Source organism: Achroia grisella, unplaced genomic scaffold, assembly GCF_030625045.1.
Source record: "Achroia grisella isolate CSIRO2021 unplaced genomic scaffold, CSIRO_AGI_Agris_v1 utg905, whole genome shotgun sequence".
Taxonomy (NCBI): domain Eukaryota; kingdom Metazoa; phylum Arthropoda; class Insecta; order Lepidoptera; family Pyralidae; genus Achroia; species Achroia grisella.
The window spans coordinates 250034-269005 of NW_026713063.1; the positions used below are offsets into that span (position 1 = coordinate 250034).

Genomic DNA, 18972 nt, shown 5'->3' on the forward strand with positions numbered 1-18972 from the left:
TATTAATTGTCTAGTACTCATAACACAAGCTCAGCTTGTCTTAGCACTAGACAGCGTTGTGTGAATTGTTCAGAAATATTAAAAAATAAGTAACTAAGAGATATATACACAGTTGAATATGTTCGTAGCATGGAACTGCATCCGTCTCGAGAGTTGGTGGCCAGTGGTCAGAGAGCTGGACGCGGCCGCCGGGCCCAAGCCCACGTGCGCATCTGGAGTACGGACACGCTGCAGACACTGCACGTGTTTGGAATGGCGGAGTTCGAGGCAGGCGTCGCTGCTGTCGCATTCTCTCAACTGGTAAGACTAATAACATAAAATACATATCAAAGCTCATACATATCAAAACTACAACCCCCGTCTTACACAGATCAATAATAGTAGAGAATTGTAATAAATTGAAAATAAAATCCAGTTGTTAATGCATTATTTTTAAAGAGTTACAAAAATCAAAACTGGTTTTTCTTTCTTCGTCGGACTCCGAATCAAATATATTATAATATTAAAATGAACAAAATATTTTTTTTTATTTAGATCCTTATGTTTTAAAACAGCAACATTGCTAGTTAAGCTTACTAATAGTAGTATTAGCATTAATAATAGTGAGACCATAAATATTAAGTAATCTAATTACCTACTTAATTAACCAATTTAATGGCTGTCTGGTTCTGAAGGATTAGACATTAAATTAATATAAATCCACACTATGTATCTTATTATCTAGAAATAACACGTGTGTTAATAATCATAGTAGTATTAACACCGCGCTTACAGCTATGACGCACTCGTCATCCACTGCGGCTGCGCGCCGTGCAAATATTGTGCATATGTGGCGTATTATGTTTGCGCGGGAAAATAAAATACTTTTTCTGCAGACATACTAATTTATTGTTTTGCTCTTTATTATTCATTATTTTATACTATTTATGTCTGCAAATTACTTTTAATATAATAAATACCTATGTATACACACAACAAACCTGAATATAAATACAGCCCTTAGCTTACAGCGTGCGTGTTTTAATACTAATTTAATGTTTTTACACAGAACGGCGGTAGTTACGTTTTGGCTGTTGACGCCGGGAGAGAGAGTATACTGTCTGTATGGCAATGGCAATGGGGTCATCTCTTAGGCAAAGTCGCGGTAAGAATACAGTATCTACTTAGTATACTTAGGTATCAATTTATTTGGTAAAGAACAGCATACTGTCGGTCGGCAGTATGTAATATTATATTATCTGTGGTCGGCAGTAATCACTTATCATCAGCTTTGCCGTGTGCTATAAAAATATATTGGAAATTAATTATTTCGTTGTGGAGTATGAACATAATTAAATTAATCAAATATTTTAATTTTATTTTAGAACTAATATAGAATACGAAAAGAACTGTTACAACTGTTTACGGTTGACTAAAATTTTACGAAAACGACTTCAAGAACAAGATTCCCTTCATTATACCATATATGGAGATTACGTCGCCTGCTACCGACACTGCTCATTTTTTTTTCGGGAATGATTTTTCAAAAATACCGTATTTATGGTAGAAAATGTCACTGTTTTTTTTTATACAAAATCATATATACCATTTTTAAGAATGTCTTTTTTCATTTTTACTAGAAATAGATTGTCTTGGTAGAGTGATGATGAGTCAGTCATTTTGTAACATTGGCGTAAAATTTCAAAACATTTGGTATAGAAAAAGTGTTGCTTTCATAATAAACAATAAGTAAAACAATATGGTATTGGTTGCGAGTTCAACGGTCCGACCTCAACACACCCAGCACTTGGCACGCCCCTCACTACGCGGTACAAAATGCAGTATCACGGCATGGCAATTGTGTCAAAACAAATTTTAATCGTTTAGCAACAAGGATTAGTTTTGAGTGTGTAAATTACTACTTGGTCTTTATCGTGATAAGCATGGTAATAATTATATTTTTTTACTGTTCTATGGGCAACTATTATGTATTCGGTGGCGTGGGCTATGTTTACCAGCTCTACGTATTTAAACGTCATAATTTATATCTTAATTGCCAACAATTTCATAATATTTGATTACTAACTACGAAGAAATTTATTTCCTAGTACTTAGTAAACCTGTATATAGGATAGTATATCGTATACTATTGTGTAAAACGACCTAGACCAGTCTACACATGACATTAAAATCAGAGGCAATATCGAAGCAGTGATAAGATAAATTTTGGTAGGCTTTGTGAAAAATTGTCTGCGAGGGTAACTTATTCTTACATATTTCACTGCTACTAAAAAGCTTGCTTTGTATGCTGTATTTCGGTTGCAAAGTAATGTACGCAGTGAAATTACAGGCATAACATCCTCCTCTTTTTTTTGTTCTGTTTGTTTCATTGTTCCTCTGGAATGTAAAGGCAATAGACGTTACTTGATAATGTGATATCCTTCCGAGGTGCTGTTCATGTATATAGGCAACCAGTTACTTTCAGGTGGACCACCAGAAAAATGAAGTCATGAGGAGCGCACTGATTTGCTTCCTAGATCATGCCGTTTGTGGCATAATCCTGACCGATTATATAGACTATATCTAGCAAGTTGGCTTACCTCAATCACAACCGCTCTAAAATTGCGTCTGATTCTAGTATAGTATGTAGGCTGTTTTAGACATCAAGTCCGTCTGAATATTTACTTAAAAACTGCCGATAGGTTATTAGAAAAATACCTACTTTAACAAAGTACTTTAATTTTATTTGAACAAAGATTATTTCTATTACTCGCTACTTCATTAATATAGTTTTTATATGACGTTAACGATCAAGCATACAGTCCTGATGACAAATCATTTCATTAAACGTTTAATTAATATTCTTTAATTGGATAAAAAGCGGGCAATATAAATATTGTAGTAATCTAAAATACTGCTGTTAATAAAACTTAAGTACTTGGATTTTTGAAATTAATCTTCATATTTGTCGAGTAGGGCTTATCGGTCACGCGACACGTCGTCCGAGGTCATATATCGCGTCGGTACTTCTTTGTTCCTTTCCTCGGCGTGTACTGCGTCCTGCTTCACGTATAACATATATTCGTGTCACTTGATATTAAATACGATTATTTTCATTACATTATTCCCAATATTTTTTTGCATAGATAGCAGAGGGCGTAGCCAATGGATGAATGGATGTAAAGTATATGTATATCAAAAAGTTTCAAATTATAAATTGTTTAACTATATAAAAAGATTTTCTTGCAACATAGCTAATCCTTCTTCTTCAAATGTGTACAATTACCAATGTATTCTTCAGGTAAATGAGAAAGCAGTAAATATGTACTTATGTTAGACCAAATGGTGCAGCAATTATATATGTTAACAATAGCGTAATATTTCATAGTAGCAGCAATAACTTGAAATAGAAATAAAGCGCAGTGCAGATTTTTAGTGTACCTTCTACGCATAGTCTACGTTAGACGCTACGCCACCACTACGGTGGTACGGGCTACAATAAAAATTAACACAAATTATTCCTTTGCTGTTTTCAATTATTTAATTATTATTAACCTTTTTGGTCATACAAAATATTTTTGGTACCATACATATTTGGGTATTTTTATTATTACTTTTTAGTTCCTAACCTATTCATTATTTCAGACTCTACAAGAAGAATTGACCGGCGCTGCCTTCCATCCACTAGATGACAATTTGTTAATCACACACGGCAAGGGACACCTTACTTTTTGGAACCGCAGAAAAGACGGTTTCTTTGAACGTACAGACATCATAAAACCTGTAAGTTATTTCAATTACAGGAATAAGTGATAGAGAAATTCAGCAGCAATATGTATAAGAGTTTCACTGGACGATACTTTAAAAATATTATTTAATATACTGGCCAGCCTAACTGATAGATTCATATATGTAGTAAGATTGAAAGTGAACCAGGCACATTTTGGACTGACCCATTTACAGTATACCTTGTCGCGACAAAATAAAAACACGATATATCCACTTTCAATGTAACGCCCAGGATATTGTAAGAGCTGACTAGAGAATGAAATAATAAATTTACTGGTGCAATAGAAACAATACTTAAAATAAAATTATTTGCTAAACCACAATAAAGTTATGGAGGTGACATAACAATGACGGCATCGGTGATCTAGCGATTTAGCACACCCCTTTACTAGCCGATGGTAGTGGGTTTGATTCCTCGCACGGCACAAACATTTGTATTCATAAGTAAGTCTGGGTGCCGGTGTATTATTATTATTATTATATGTATATGGTTTATTTTAGCCGTCTCGTACACACGTAACAGCTCTACAATTTGAACAAGATGGTGACGTTGTGACAGCTGATAGTGACGGGTTCATAACTATCTACAGCGTAGACAGTGATGGCGCATATTTTGTACGAATGGAATTTGAGGTATGTATCGTACAGATCTATATGTTGCATTACATATAATTGCATTTGGAGTTGTGATGTAAAGCTAACGCAACTCTATGATAAAGGAAAGAAAGCTCATTTTGTGTTTTGAGTGGGTAAGAATACAATATAACTCAGTCACTTTCCTGCACAGATCCGAAATGATGAAAGATAATCACTTGTTAAAAAATGAGCACACAGACATTTAAAAATATATATATCCTAGTGCATGATTTATATATGATAGACAATATTTTATGGTAATGCCGAAATTGGTTCAATAATGGTAACCTTACAGAATCAATCCACGTTTGAATTGTAGTAATAAATGTGAAATAAACTATACGTAGTTATTAATAGTAATATGTATTTTTCATTTAAATGCGACTTCAAAGTCTGTTACTGTATGAGATTTTTTTATGTTAATATCATATTCACCATTTAACTAATTGATATATTTTCAGGCTCACATTAAAGGAATCAGCTCACTAATAATGCTGTCTGAAGGCACCTTGATATCTGGAGGTGAGAAGGATAGAAAGATCGCTGCTTGGGATTCACTGCAGAATTATAAACGAATAACAGAAACAAAAGTACGTCTACAGATGACCTAATTTTTTAAAACTGTTTAATAGTGTTATTTTAGTATAATACTCATGAACAAATTCGACCTAAATAAAAAATAAGTTTAATTTTGAACGTTGTTCTGGTTATATTTCAAAGACTATAAAAAAATATATTTTTATGTGTGTATGAAACACATGGTAGTTTCCAATATTTTTTACTTTATTTTTAGCAATGTTTGAGTAAAATATTAACTATATTTTTATTGTCTGCTCTACTTATCTACATAAACTTTAACTGTGACAAACTTAATAATCTTAAGTCCTAGTAATATTCATAATAAGTGGAACAAAGTTTCATTTTCTCGTATTTGGGTATTAGGTGAATATAATTTATGTAGTAATCAGTGTCATGTAATTTTATTTTATAATGGAATATAATATTTCAGCTACCGGAATCCGCTGGTGGTGTTCGAAGCATTTATCCTCAAAGACCGGGAAGAAACGACGGCAACTTGTATGTAGGCACCACTAGAAATAATATAATGGAAGGGTCCCTCCAAAGGCGCTTTAATCAGGTAGAAATTTATATATTGATTTATAGTAAAATGCCTTAGACTACTTTTTTTCTAAATTGCTCGCGATTTCATTACCAAGATAATCCAATTTTGTTTCTTGTTGCAATCAAACCAACATTAAATGTTTCGGGAAGTTCTCTGCAAAACGTCTCTAGAAACCGCATTCTAAATGTTTTTGAGATTAGCATACTGTGGTATAGTGATGCAAATCAGCACGTTCAGTAAAAGATTGTGCGAGTGTACGTTTTGTATAACGACACGTAGGTCACGCAGTACCTCATATATATAGTTTATGTAATTAGTGTAAGCTAGAGTATTCAAGATGTAACAGTTAAATATACAAGTTACACCCTACTGTGTGTGTTTACTCTCACCACCACTCCTGTCATCACATGGCGACCGTGACAAAGAAGCTGCATAAATGGATCAAGATCAGACTATACTCTGAAGATCTTCGGGCAGCAAAGAGGTATAAATTATTTACCCTCAATATATTGTACGGTGGAAATTAATGTTCCTAGGCCATCGGTGTCCAATATCCTCAAATTGAGGTTCACCGCATACCTGTGCCTAAAATTGATTGAAGCATCCATAGATGGAAGTATGAAGATTGAATAAAAGGGTGCTAGCGGTCTACAAATGTTGTAGTGATTATCAAATGTGCCGTGATTAGTGTCATTTCTGAAGACATTTTATACGTGTTTGGTGCAGTGAAAATATAATTAAGGACATATTAAGTGGTATATAATATTTGATTGTGTATTTAAATTTAAGTCACTTATTTTGAACAGGAAGTAGGGAAACTGTGACAGGGCACTTACACAATTTTTGAAAGAATTTTATATTAGTCTGTATATTTTAAAAATGGCCGCATTTGATTTAAAAACAGCTTTATTACTATTACCCATAGTGAATCGGGATGAGAAAATTATAAAAAGCCTTTTAGACGGCATTGAATTTTACAAAACCATCCTCAGGCCTGATGACCACCCCTTACTAATAAATTTTATATTAAAGACGAGACTTTCTAGTTGTGCCAAATTAAAATTAAAATCAAACTACGATAATATTAATAATTTAACGGAGGATATAAGAAAAATTCTATTACCAAGTAAATCGTATACATTCATTTTAACGCAACTACAAAAATGTAGGCAGGGTAATAGAACAATTTTAGAGTTTGGGGATGAAATTGAAAGGTTGTTTGTTGAATTAACAATTGCCCAAGCGGGGGTTTGAACACCGCGTATGATATTCTATTGCCCATAAATGAGAATATTGCAATTAGGCAATTTGCATACGGGCTAAACGATAGTAGGTTGACAATGTATATAATATGTAGAAATATATCAAATTTACAAGAAGCTGTCAGATCAGCAATAGAAGAGGAGGAATTCATTCCTAAGAACTTCCAAACGTGTTTAATAAATAAAATAAATTATGACGCACGAGAATTTGATCGTAGAACAAATCAATGTCAAGTGAAGCGTAATAATACTAAGGCGCGTAGTCAGCAAAATACAAAAATGCATAGTAAAGAAGGTCGCGCAGTTTGTTATAGTAAGCATATGAATTACGTCAAAGCGTCAGCTGATAGTAGGAATAGCGATAGAAAGACATCGTTAGATTTTGTTCATGAAAATAAGAATACCGAAATTTTAGCTTTTAACACAAATAATGTAGTTAAATTTAATTGTTTTAATAATGATATATTTTTGATAGCAGACTCAGGAGCATCAATGTCAGTTTTAAAGTATGATTGGTTAAAAAATTTGCCTTCAATTAAGATCCATAAAGATAACGCTACAATAAAAGGCGTTTGTGGTAATCTAGAGGCAATGGGATTTGTTTACCTGAATCTTGAATTTCAGAAACTGCAATTTAGACAAAAGTTTTATGTATTTAAAGAATTACAGTGCAGTTCCCATGGTATATTAGGAGAAGATTTTTTAATACAATTTAAAGGTATTATAAATTTTGAATTGGGCTGTTTAAGTGTAAAGCCCCACGGATCACTCGATAGGGTTCGTATACCTTTTCAAAAAAGAGAAAATGGTATAAAATATGTTAATTTTCCTAATAAAAGGAAAACTGATTATATTGTGGAAAATGGAAATTGTGCGAAAAATAGAACAACGGACGAATTATCGAAAATAATTGCAACGTCCGATGAGTTAAAAAAATTAAACTCATGCTTTTCAGGCGTTATTAAGCAAGGTCCAATTAAAAAAAATAATAAATGTTCTCAAGTGAAAATAAAATCTAGTCCATCAAAGATGGTAGAAATTACTAGAAAATCACAGTTTCGTGTGAAAGTAAATATTTGTAATAAGGAGACATTAGGAAAAGTGTTAGGTATGCATAATATGCATGATAATGCGTGCAATGTAGTTCTATCCGGATCTATAATATATTTAAATCAAACGTCTCTATTAACAAAGGTGGGCGTAGATAAATCATTAAGAGAACTTGTAGAGATATGCAAGGATCATAATATTATGGAAGTTATAATTATTAAAAATATGTACAATAAGTCTCAAGTTAATAAGTTCTGTCGGTATATACAGAAGTATGATGAGTTTTTACGATTATGTAGGTATACTGTAAAATGTATAGAGAAGTATAGTAAGTCAATAAGTACAGATAATGAAGTGAGCATTGTCACATTGGCCAATAATGTAAAGCATAAAATTTCTTAAAATTGTTATAGAGTAAAAGGCCTAATTTTAATTTTTGGTTACTACTTGTTTAGTAGAAAACAAGATCTGTTAGATGATGACAAATATGTATTAATAATACAATGTATTTATAAAAGTTTGTATTTTTTTTGTACTCAGCTATGATATACCTTGAGAAATTGTTAAGTTAAATTAATCCTTGGTGCTTGTTTTTTTTGTCTTTTTGTATGTTTAAATAATAAAATTGTCCTTGTAATGTTAAACTTTCAGAGGGAGGGGACACCCTCACCATAGACACCCTACTTTTCAGGGGAGGTGTGGTATAGTGATGCAAATCAGCACGTTCAGTAAAAGATTGTGCGAGTGTACGTTTTGTATAACGACACGTAGGTCACGCAGTACCTCATATATATAGTTTATGTAATTAGTGTAAGCTAGAGTATTCAAGATGTAACAGTTAAATATACAAGTTACACCCTACTGTGTGTGTTTACTCTCACCACCACTCCTGTCATCACATACACATACACAGAGAAATAGATAGAAATTTTAATTAGTATGTTTTGGAGTTAACTACTATAACATAAGTACGTGTGCATTTTATTTTATATTCAATGTACAGAAACGCGCCCCGTTTGCAATATAAGATATGATTGTACTTTTTAGGTTTTGTTTGGTCATCACAAACAACTGATGGGGTTGGCTGTACATCCGGATGATGAAATGTTCGCGACTGCTGGCCATGACAAAAATATTGCTTTGTGGAAAGGACATAAGCTAGTATTTGCTACACAGGTGAGAATGCATAATATTCACAATACGTGTGGGATTGTGTGTGTGTGTGTGTGTGAGTGCGCGAGTGTAAGCATAATAATAATAATATCTCAGGATAATTCGTACAATGTTATCTAGTCCCAAGCTACGCAGAGCTTGTATTATGGGTACTAAAGAACTGATACAAATATATAGATATTTTTTTAGTAAATACATAATATACACAGAATACACCTAACGGTAGATTGAACTTATACGTGTCTGTGCTTAGTGATATATGAATAAAAATAAAGATATTTAAATTTGATTTGATATAAATGTGACTATAACAATACGCTTTCTGTTATCGTAGGTTGGCTACGAATGCGTGTCTCTTGCTTGGCACCCTGGTGGTGGAGCACTGGCTGCTGGCAGCACGGAGGGTCATTTAGTTGTTCTGAACGCGGACGCTGGTGCTCACGTTGCTACTCTCAGAGTTTGCGGCTCGCCCCTCAACACTTTACAATACAATTCAGGTAATTCGTTTTACTGATAGCAAAAATAGCTAGTGGTTAACAGATTGGTTGGATTGGAACTCAGGACATTTCCGGGTCCGTCCGGGTAGGACTTGAAAGTGAGTTGTTTGACGGATACCAATAAACTTTGGGTATCAATTTATATTTCTGAGTCACTCGGTGGTGAGGGAAACATGGAGAGCAAAATCCAAAATAAATCCGAGAGGCGGTGGCAGGCTCGCCACCGCCTCTCGGTAATTTTACATGTTACATTCAAATATACCTAGCAAAATGTGGGTATTTGCAGTGTTGCGTTCATCACGATGTCGTTTAGGGATTGACATCTGGAATGACAGTAGATGTGTGGAGGGCAGGACTAATAACATTAGTAAATTAGTACTATCTCTCTAGTCTCTTATAGTTAGTTAATAGATTGGGTGGAAAGTGGATGTTAGCGATGTGGACTGATGATCCCATTGCTAGCAATGTACCATGTCGGGTTGACCTCCACGCGGCTCCCCTTAGAAACTATCATTATAAATTCGCCAGGAATTTATAACTTTTCATGATCGATTTATCATCGTCCACTGATGCTGCGCTAGCGTAAACCGGTGGCCGGCAGGCACAGGCTGATGCAGCATTCCATTATCATCTATTTAAAAACATATTAATAGATTGTATTTTTTAATTTAAAATTCAATAACTGACTTCAATGTTAATAAATGTTTAATTATTATTTGATTTAATTTCAGCCGGCGACATTCTGGCAATAGGATCTCAAAATGGAAGCATTTATTTATTCCGTGTCTCCCGTGATGGTTTCTCTTACAAGAAATCTAACAAAATACGTGGCGCGCAGCCACTCGTGCAACTCGATTGGAGTCTTGACGGAAACTACTTGCAGACAGTGACAGCTGATTATGATTTAGCATTTTGTAAGTACCTTTTTTCATTAAGGACTTCACCTGCAGAGATCTATTATGCTGGCCATTTTTTTAGAGTTCACTGCCTTTCTCGTCATATACAATCATTGAAAAATATTCTTAGGATCGATGGTTTTTACCTCCTCAAGATAGACCGTATACTTTCCAAAGGAGATGTTTTGTAGAGTTATTGATATATACATGTCCACAGTTAGCGCTCCACATCAGGCGGGCTGTTAGCTTTTTTGCATTCCAATAACGTAATGTATGTATCTACTGCAATAACAAATACTTATTTAGTTAATTATAGCTTTTTTTATAGTTCATTATACCGTACAGCACAAGTAATTAACCCCAAACTTTACAGGTCTAAATTTTAATTCTCATATTTCTATTACAGGGGACATCAAGGCCTTATCACCTGAGAAAAGTCCTATAGCCATGAAAGATGTTAAATGGTCTACATATAATTCCACTGTTGGTTTCCTTGTATCAGGTAGGTTTTATTTAATAAATCTGTATAATTTGCTTTCTCTCTTCAAATCAGAAACAACAAAATCCATCTTTATTATGGTCTTTATAAATCTAAAGAGAACAATAAAAATGTTACCGGATGTAATTATAATATTAATCGATATTCATTCAGCCCCAAATCTAGGAGGGGAGTGTAAAGAGGGCGGCATTTTTGTTTTTTGCCCCGCTTCGAAAAAAATGAAGATCAGGGGCTGAAATCATTCCATACTAAAGACTCCCGAAAATACCACCTATTGAAATAAATAGTGAATAAGCAACTGCCGAATAACCGTGATTTATTTTAGATCTATCGTTACTTACCATCAAGTAACGTATTATGAAGTAGAATACTTTGAAATAAAAGAAACTTTTGTTTTGAGTGTATATAAAAATTATAAAGATGAGAAAAGTGGCTAGAATATCTGGAGTTTCTTATTTACTAAAAACACCTTTGCGGCTCCATTCTGGAGTCATGACATCCTGTTAGTTACTTCGTTTATCATTTAGTTGTTATTCATTGAGCATTAATACACCTAGCATTGCATTTCTGTTCTCAATATTCTCGTTGTAATCAGGAGAATCCTAGTCGGATTAATCTCTATTATAAATCTGATCTTTAATTTATCCTTGGTTACGTTATAGGAATGTGGAATAACCGATTCTATCCAATGACTACATTGATATCTACCGCAAGTCGCTCGGCCGCCCACGATCTGCTGGTAAGCGGCGACACCGATGGATACTTGCGGTTATTCAGGTGAGCAGATAATAAACGAATTCTTTGTTACTTACTGTAGTTTTATCTTTCAAATATTATGATTTTTATATATTTCTGTTACTTTTACATATAATATTATGTTATCTATGGTTTTAGTCACAAATAATATTAAATGTGTAATTTAAAAAAAAGTCATAATAGACTTTGTAAAATCATAATTTAAATTGTGGAGTGTGTAAATAAATACGTCACGATGGCATTTTCACATCCCTGTAATAATAATTTTATTATTAAAATAAATGAAAGCTACGCATTCTAAATTGAAAATAAGCAAGTAATCACATGTGATTACAGACTTTATTTCCCACTCCTTTCTTTTAAACCTACATTTAAAATATGCCAGTACAATAGAAAAACGCACCATTCATAATGAAAGTGCTTAACATTAAGTTTATTTGAACACAGTTACGACTATTCTTACTTTTTATACATCGGTGGTAGATTTATTCCCTGTTCAATTTAGTATTCAATATGATCCGATTAAAAATATCCTGACCAAATTTTATTAATTTATAGAGCAGAGTACCTATAACAAACAAATGGAAGCTGTTTTCAGAATTCTGTTTACGCAAGCAATGGCACAATACTCCTGATGATCTGACTGTCATTGTACTGACAAAATCATATAACAATGAGTACATCTAAACTTCGTGTATTAATACGTGAAGCAAAAATGTTGTACCCCGTGCTAATATTTTTTTAAATTATGTATTTAACACACAGTCGTATATATACTCTTTTGTTTATTATCAAAATATATATATTTATTATTGCTAGTTCAAAGACCTTTTTATATTTTTAGTATGGTCGAATTTCCACTAGTAATCTTAATTACTATAAACAATTTCCAGATATCCTTGCGCTAGTCCGAAAGCGGAATACAACGAGACGAAAGTATACAGTGGCGCTATGTTTAACGCTCGGTTCCTATTCAACGACCGTTGCCTCGTGAGCTCCGGGGGGTCTGACGCCGCGCTGATGCTGTGGGAGCTGGTGGACGACTAGCATAAGGTCGCGCCGCGGCTGCGCCCGCCTGCCGTCGTGGTAGCGCCCCCCACACCGTCGCCGCCGCCCCTAGCGCTGCACCCTCACGCCACATTCAAAATACTCGATTTTGATGAGCTCGATTGAACGAATCGATAAACAATCGATTGGTACCTAATGTAGCGAAAAAATCGCCCCTACGATTCTGTTTCACGTGATTATACACACTTATAAGACGAGTATAATACGGACTAGACAACTCAAATGCAACATTGTCTCGATGATTCATTCAAATAAAGAGACACGGGAATATATTTCAGGATACATCTATATTCTGTATACACCCAATTACTTAAAAGTAAGTCACCAATTTGAAGGAGTAAAATTGTCGAATTGAAGGTAGTTTTGACGTACGTAGTAAGTATAACTCACTGCCATAATTTACTTGCATTAATAAATTTATATGTAGATCACACTAATTATAATTATGGAGTTACGACGGATAAAATATCAGAATGATAGTATTGGCCTTGTGAATGAAGGTATAGGTAAAAATGTGATGTGTGTATTTGGTGCTGATATATAATAAAATGTTACAACAAAATCATATGGTATATTCAGAATCACATAATAATTTCTCATTCACTTTAAATACTCGATTTATCGTTTTGTTTATTGTTTTATATAGGAATGTTATTCCATTAATGTGGGGTTTATCGTATAGCCATATTTTATTTATATCTATGAATATATATGTGTATATTAAAAAGTGTGTCCGAGTATAATTAATTTCAATATATAAACGTAGGTAACCTATAGATAATATATAATTATATACACCTGGATACTTGGCTCGCGGCACTTCTGCGTGGTATATAGCGTCCGTATTTCTATGGAATTTAGATTTGTACGCAATTTTGCAGTTGTCACAGTCTTTTTTTAAATGATAAAAGTTAGGCAACGAGGATATTTTTAAAGATACTTGTCACAGAATCTGGAATATAATCAGAAATATAGTATTAAAATATAGAGTATTGGTACTACTTAACTTAATTCTGGATTTTAAGGGTTGTGTTATAGAAAAGTAAATTATGTATGCTAAGTCAGTGAGTTAAGTTCATGAAAGCGTGTATTTTATGGGTGCTCTTTGCTTCCACCACCATCCTCATGGGATGTTCTCCTTCAGCACGTGTACACCGCTGCTATATGACCATGAGTGCCACGCTCTAAGTCTCCGAATAAAGTTTAATAAAATATTTACTTTTTTAATTTTTACTGTAATGATATTACATGGGGGGGGGTTATAGTCCTTTTTATATTTTCACAAACACGTTTCCAAATTTAAAACGTACGTAGTTATATAGATATTAAGGTATTATAGATACAGGTAAATGCACAAAACTGTAGACATTAGTAACATAGATAACCGTATGTATTTATTTCTTAATGTGGCAGGCCACGAATTTACGGTTTTTATATCTATTGTAACCTTTATACAGCTTGTCTCTGTTTTTTATATTCAAAATACAGTTCAATCTATTCGATATATTCACCTTCACCCAAACGATGTAAAAAATAATCCTTATACATACTTATATAATTTTTTACTGAGAAACGAAACAAATACTGTAATAAATTTAGTGATAAATATTGAACTACATAACTGTATCCTCATTGATATCTGATAACAGTAAATGTTCTTGAATTTAATGTTAATATCAGAATATAGGATCATATGTAGGTATATGTTATACTCATAAACGCAGGATGGGAACAAGAGATAGTGGTTTTATATAATTAATATATAAACCGTATATTATTAAGAAAAAAAAGTTTTGCGTATGTGTACGAACCGTTTGACGGTTCCAGTTGCGAACAGTAGGTATTCAATTTGGTTTAAAATGAGAAACTATTGTAACGTCGTTATATAATCAAGGCGCTGCTGTCATTAAACAGTCACAGACAATACAAGATATCATTGAAACTTCTTTCTTATAGTGTATCAACGCGCGATATAGTATGGTGCGGGCGACGAATATTTTTTTTAGCGATTTTTGTATAAACGAACTGAATTTAGTGACATTTTCTAGTACAAACTAAATTTAACAGTCATATTTTGACATTTCACTACAATCGTATTGTATTATTGAGCCTTTCTAAATGTCTACGTTTTAATAATTTGTGTATTGCCATATCGTCATTTGCGCCATGTTATAACCATTAGTACCTAAATTTATATACACAGATATGATCCTATATCTATATTATGAAAGTGTAATTAGCCTCCTCTTATAATATTAATAATATCTCATTTGATGTATCGGTTACTCACTATATCAAGTAACACATTTTACATTTTATCACATTTCTACGTAGCTGTAGCTGTAAGTAACTATACCTAGCTAAGTAATATGATGATCATATAATTGAATAATATAAATAAATATTGCACAATATATGACATATATCGTATGCGTACTTAATGTAAACATTAATAAAATTTGAACACTTTTGTCTTGTTTCGCAAGACTTATATAATAGAAAAAAACTAAAAGAAATTAAAAAATTCTCGATTTTTAATTGCCATAAGAATATTCTCGCACAGATAAAAACACTATATGCATGCAAGTCTGAAACGTATATTTCAGAAATATAGTTTAGCACTAATTATATAATATGACTATATCTATCAAATGGCTAACAGATCCAAGAATCCAGAATTATAAAACGAACTAAACTGTAATTGTAAGTCTATGGAAAATAGACTAAAGAGCCGGTACGCTATGGAAAACAAGTTATTGGAGACTAAAATTCAAAATACAATATGCAACAGAAATAATGTAATCCATAAAATTAATATGTAGATAATAATGAACTACCTATGAATCGATATCAGCTATTTTTAATCTCAAACCAGTCTGAACTATGTACAGTCTTCCCACTAAAAACGTGCTATTTGTAGTTTACATCTATATAATAGTGGAAAGCGTTCCTCTGGGAAAAATAACGAACATACCAACGCTGCAATTTGGAACCTATAATTTACAAGATCATTGTAAATGCATAGAAAACATAATAGCGAATATTTTCCTTCTGTTTCTTTAGCTTACAAAAATGTGGTGTACCTACATATCTATCTATGGATATGCACACTGTGTATCGAACCCCGAACTTTAGGAAAAAATCCAACGGCTATCAAGATTAAATACAAATGTGAAAATTTTGAATGGACATCCGTCTATAAATACTATCATATGATATATATATAAATCAATAAAATAAAAATCTTTAAAATAAAGAATATTGATAAAAATTTAAGCATGCACATGTTCATTCGAATTATTGGATTTACTAAACACATAAATAGATTTATCTACATACTTGTAAATTAAAATTGAGGAATATTATTAACAATTTATTTTTAATTCAGGGATCAAAATATTTTGTCTCATTACTTGACGTCAGAAATCAAATAAAGTCTTAAATTAATATTAAATTTTGTGTTTTATTGACAAAGCCACTGCTTATATTATATAAACTGATATAATAAAATAAACTGCTTGCTAAAAAAACTAACAATACTACTAGGAATAGATTAAAAGTAAAACTTCTGACAAAGTTGCTTTTTTACAGAGTGATAACATTTTTCTAGTTTGCGAACAGCACATGCCAGCTATATACAAGTGGACGATGTAGAATGATAATGAAATTCGGTCAGTTCAAACATTATAAGGAATTCACCAGTAAACCATACCATTATGGTTTCCAGGGAGAACTGCGTGGGGGTCCATGTGACATAGTACTAACTACTAGTCCCTAATATCCTCTTCATCCCAATTAATAAAGCACAGACTGTTTACTATTTATTTCTGTTTTCTTTCTAAAAACAATCCTACAACTTTTTCTGTTTCTAAAAAAATAATTGAGTACATTAGTAAAGACTAAACTGGAGGAGATGTAGATTAAATGTAAAGAAAACTATTGACTAAATATTTTTATTCAACAATTTCATTTATGCACAATTTATGACAATTACTGCAAGGTGGAAAGAATCTCTCAACATAATGGAAGAATTAATTCTGTAAATGGACTAATGAAAGTAGACTGAATAAAGTTGTTGATCTGGCAACACCCGAAATGGCAATAATTCTGTTACCGATTCTCCAAAGCCGTAAAGCTACAGAAAAAAAGACATTTCTACTGACATTTCATTCTGACTTCGAAAAAAAGCGCGGGAACTTTCAAAGCGACTACACGTATTTTTTCGCGCTAGTTTTGGAAAATAATATTTTATTGAGTTTTTTTAGTCAAAACTAGTAAAGATGACGAAGAGGAGCGGGAAGAAGCGAAAAAAGAAAGAGGAAATATCGGATGATACATCCGATGATATTAATTTTCTAGGGTCTGACTCGGAATCGGCACCTGAGGATGTGGATAAGTATAAGGCATTTCAAATACCAGATTATGTTCGGTACTATCCTGAGGATGGTGGAAACTTTGAATACATTGTATTTATGGAGAGTACAGATAGTAATAAGCCAATCGGTGATAGGGATATGATGTCCTTAGCTACTAATTTGAAAAAATATAATAAAGGAGTTAAGCAATTATTAAGGATGAATAAATTTAAGATCGGCGTCATTTTTGAACGCCCCGGTTTAGCTAATGCAGCCTTAGTTAATAAAAAATTTCTAGACGGATTTAAATTAAAGGCAAGTATACCAGCTTCAGCCACGGAAGTAACTGGAGTAGTTCAGCATGTTCCTACGCATCTATCGAACGAACAAATATACTCTAATATAACCAGCTCAAAAAATATTGTTTGTGTACGCAGATTCATGAGGCGTATTAAAGGTGATGATAACACCTTTACAATGCAGCCAACTAAAACCGTCTCCATCACATTTTCCTGTCCTGTACTTCCTGACACCGTCGACCTGAATAGCTGGCGCTTTGTGGTGAGGCCTTACATACCTCCTGTAAAGCAGTGTCTTAAATGTTTAAGGTATGGTCACATCGCTAAGTTTTGTAAGAACGCTGAAAGATGCTCAGTATGCGGAAATAATCATAATTTCAGAAACTGTTCGGCAAATATTAACGAAGCCAAATGTTGTCACTGCAATGGTAATCATATAGCCATTTCATCACAGTGTCCTATTAAGAAAAAGAAAATAGAGGAGAATAAAAATAAAGTACAAAGTTATGCTGATATTGTTAGAGAGAAATCATTTCCTCAATTAGGCAGTACCAAAACTTCACCTTCGGCACAATTTATATCCCTACTTAATTCTGACCAAATTTTAAATACCCTATTAGAATCAATTGTTAAAATTATAACATTGAATAGAACCAATGACAAAACAATATGTACAGAAAATATAAAACAAGTTCTCCTAGAGACATTACAGAATAAAAAAAACCCAGATTAATCTTTCTTTCTTTAATTTTTTATTTCTTTATGGACCATATAGTAATAGTCCAGTGGAATGCACAAAGTTTAGTAAGTAATCAACAAATCTTTACACATTTTCTATTGGAGAACAATATTCATATTGCTCTGATATCAGAAACCTGGCTAAAAGCCTACTATAAATTAAATATTAAAGGCTTTAACATTGTTAGATTAGACTCAGGCAATGACCACAACGGCGTTGCAATTTTAGTTCATAAAAGTATAGAATTCAGTAAAATTGATACATATAGTGATGATTCCTTACAGAATATTGCGGTACGATTAAAATATAAAAACACAGAAATGTCAGTTGTTAGTTTTTATAGCCCAAATAATTGTAGTCCACGTTTTAACAAAAATAAATTCAGTAATCTTCTTAATAGTATTCCAGAGCCCATGTTGGTTGCTGGTGATTTTAATGCTCATCACACAGCATGGGGTTGCTCGTCTATTAATGCTCGCGGTCGTGACATTCTTGAATGTATTGATGGTAACAACTTGGTCCTCTTAAATGATGGTACACCGACTACAGTAGGATCACACAGATGGCAGAGTAATGCGCTTGACCTTACTATTGCATCCCCTTGCATATCTCTTGCTTCACATTGGATAGTACATAATGATCCCTTAGGTAGCTACCATTTACCTGTAATAACAAAAATAGTAATTAATAACAATTGCTCTAGATTACCAGAATCCTTAGATTATCCCAAATTTCATAATTACAATCTTATAGATTGGACTGTGTATAAGAAGACCACAGATAGTTTGTTACAAGATTTTACACTTTACACTTATAGTAATTCACCCCTGCAGTGTTATACTAAATTAATT

General features: G+C 33.0%; 1 protein-coding gene across 1 annotated transcript in view; it reads left to right on the top strand.

The window, feature by feature from the left end:
- The window catches only part of LOC131853697 (echinoderm microtubule-associated protein-like CG42247), a 33555-nt gene extending 20213 nt beyond the window's left edge, over positions 1-13342 (top strand). Inside the window, exons 8-19 of the mRNA XM_059204703.1 lie at positions 129-300; positions 1049-1144; positions 3625-3762; positions 4270-4401; positions 4866-4994; positions 5414-5542; positions 8887-9015; positions 9347-9509; positions 10241-10423; positions 10812-10907; positions 11567-11681; positions 12554-13342. Of these exons, the coding sequence (XP_059060686.1) occupies positions 129-300; positions 1049-1144; positions 3625-3762; positions 4270-4401; positions 4866-4994; positions 5414-5542; positions 8887-9015; positions 9347-9509; positions 10241-10423; positions 10812-10907; positions 11567-11681; positions 12554-12707 (1636 nt within the window). The 3' untranslated portion in view covers positions 12708-13342. The remainder of the gene's footprint in view (positions 1-128; positions 301-1048; positions 1145-3624; positions 3763-4269; positions 4402-4865; positions 4995-5413; positions 5543-8886; positions 9016-9346; positions 9510-10240; positions 10424-10811; positions 10908-11566; positions 11682-12553) is intronic.
- The last annotated feature ends 5630 nt before the right edge of the window (positions 13343-18972 follow it).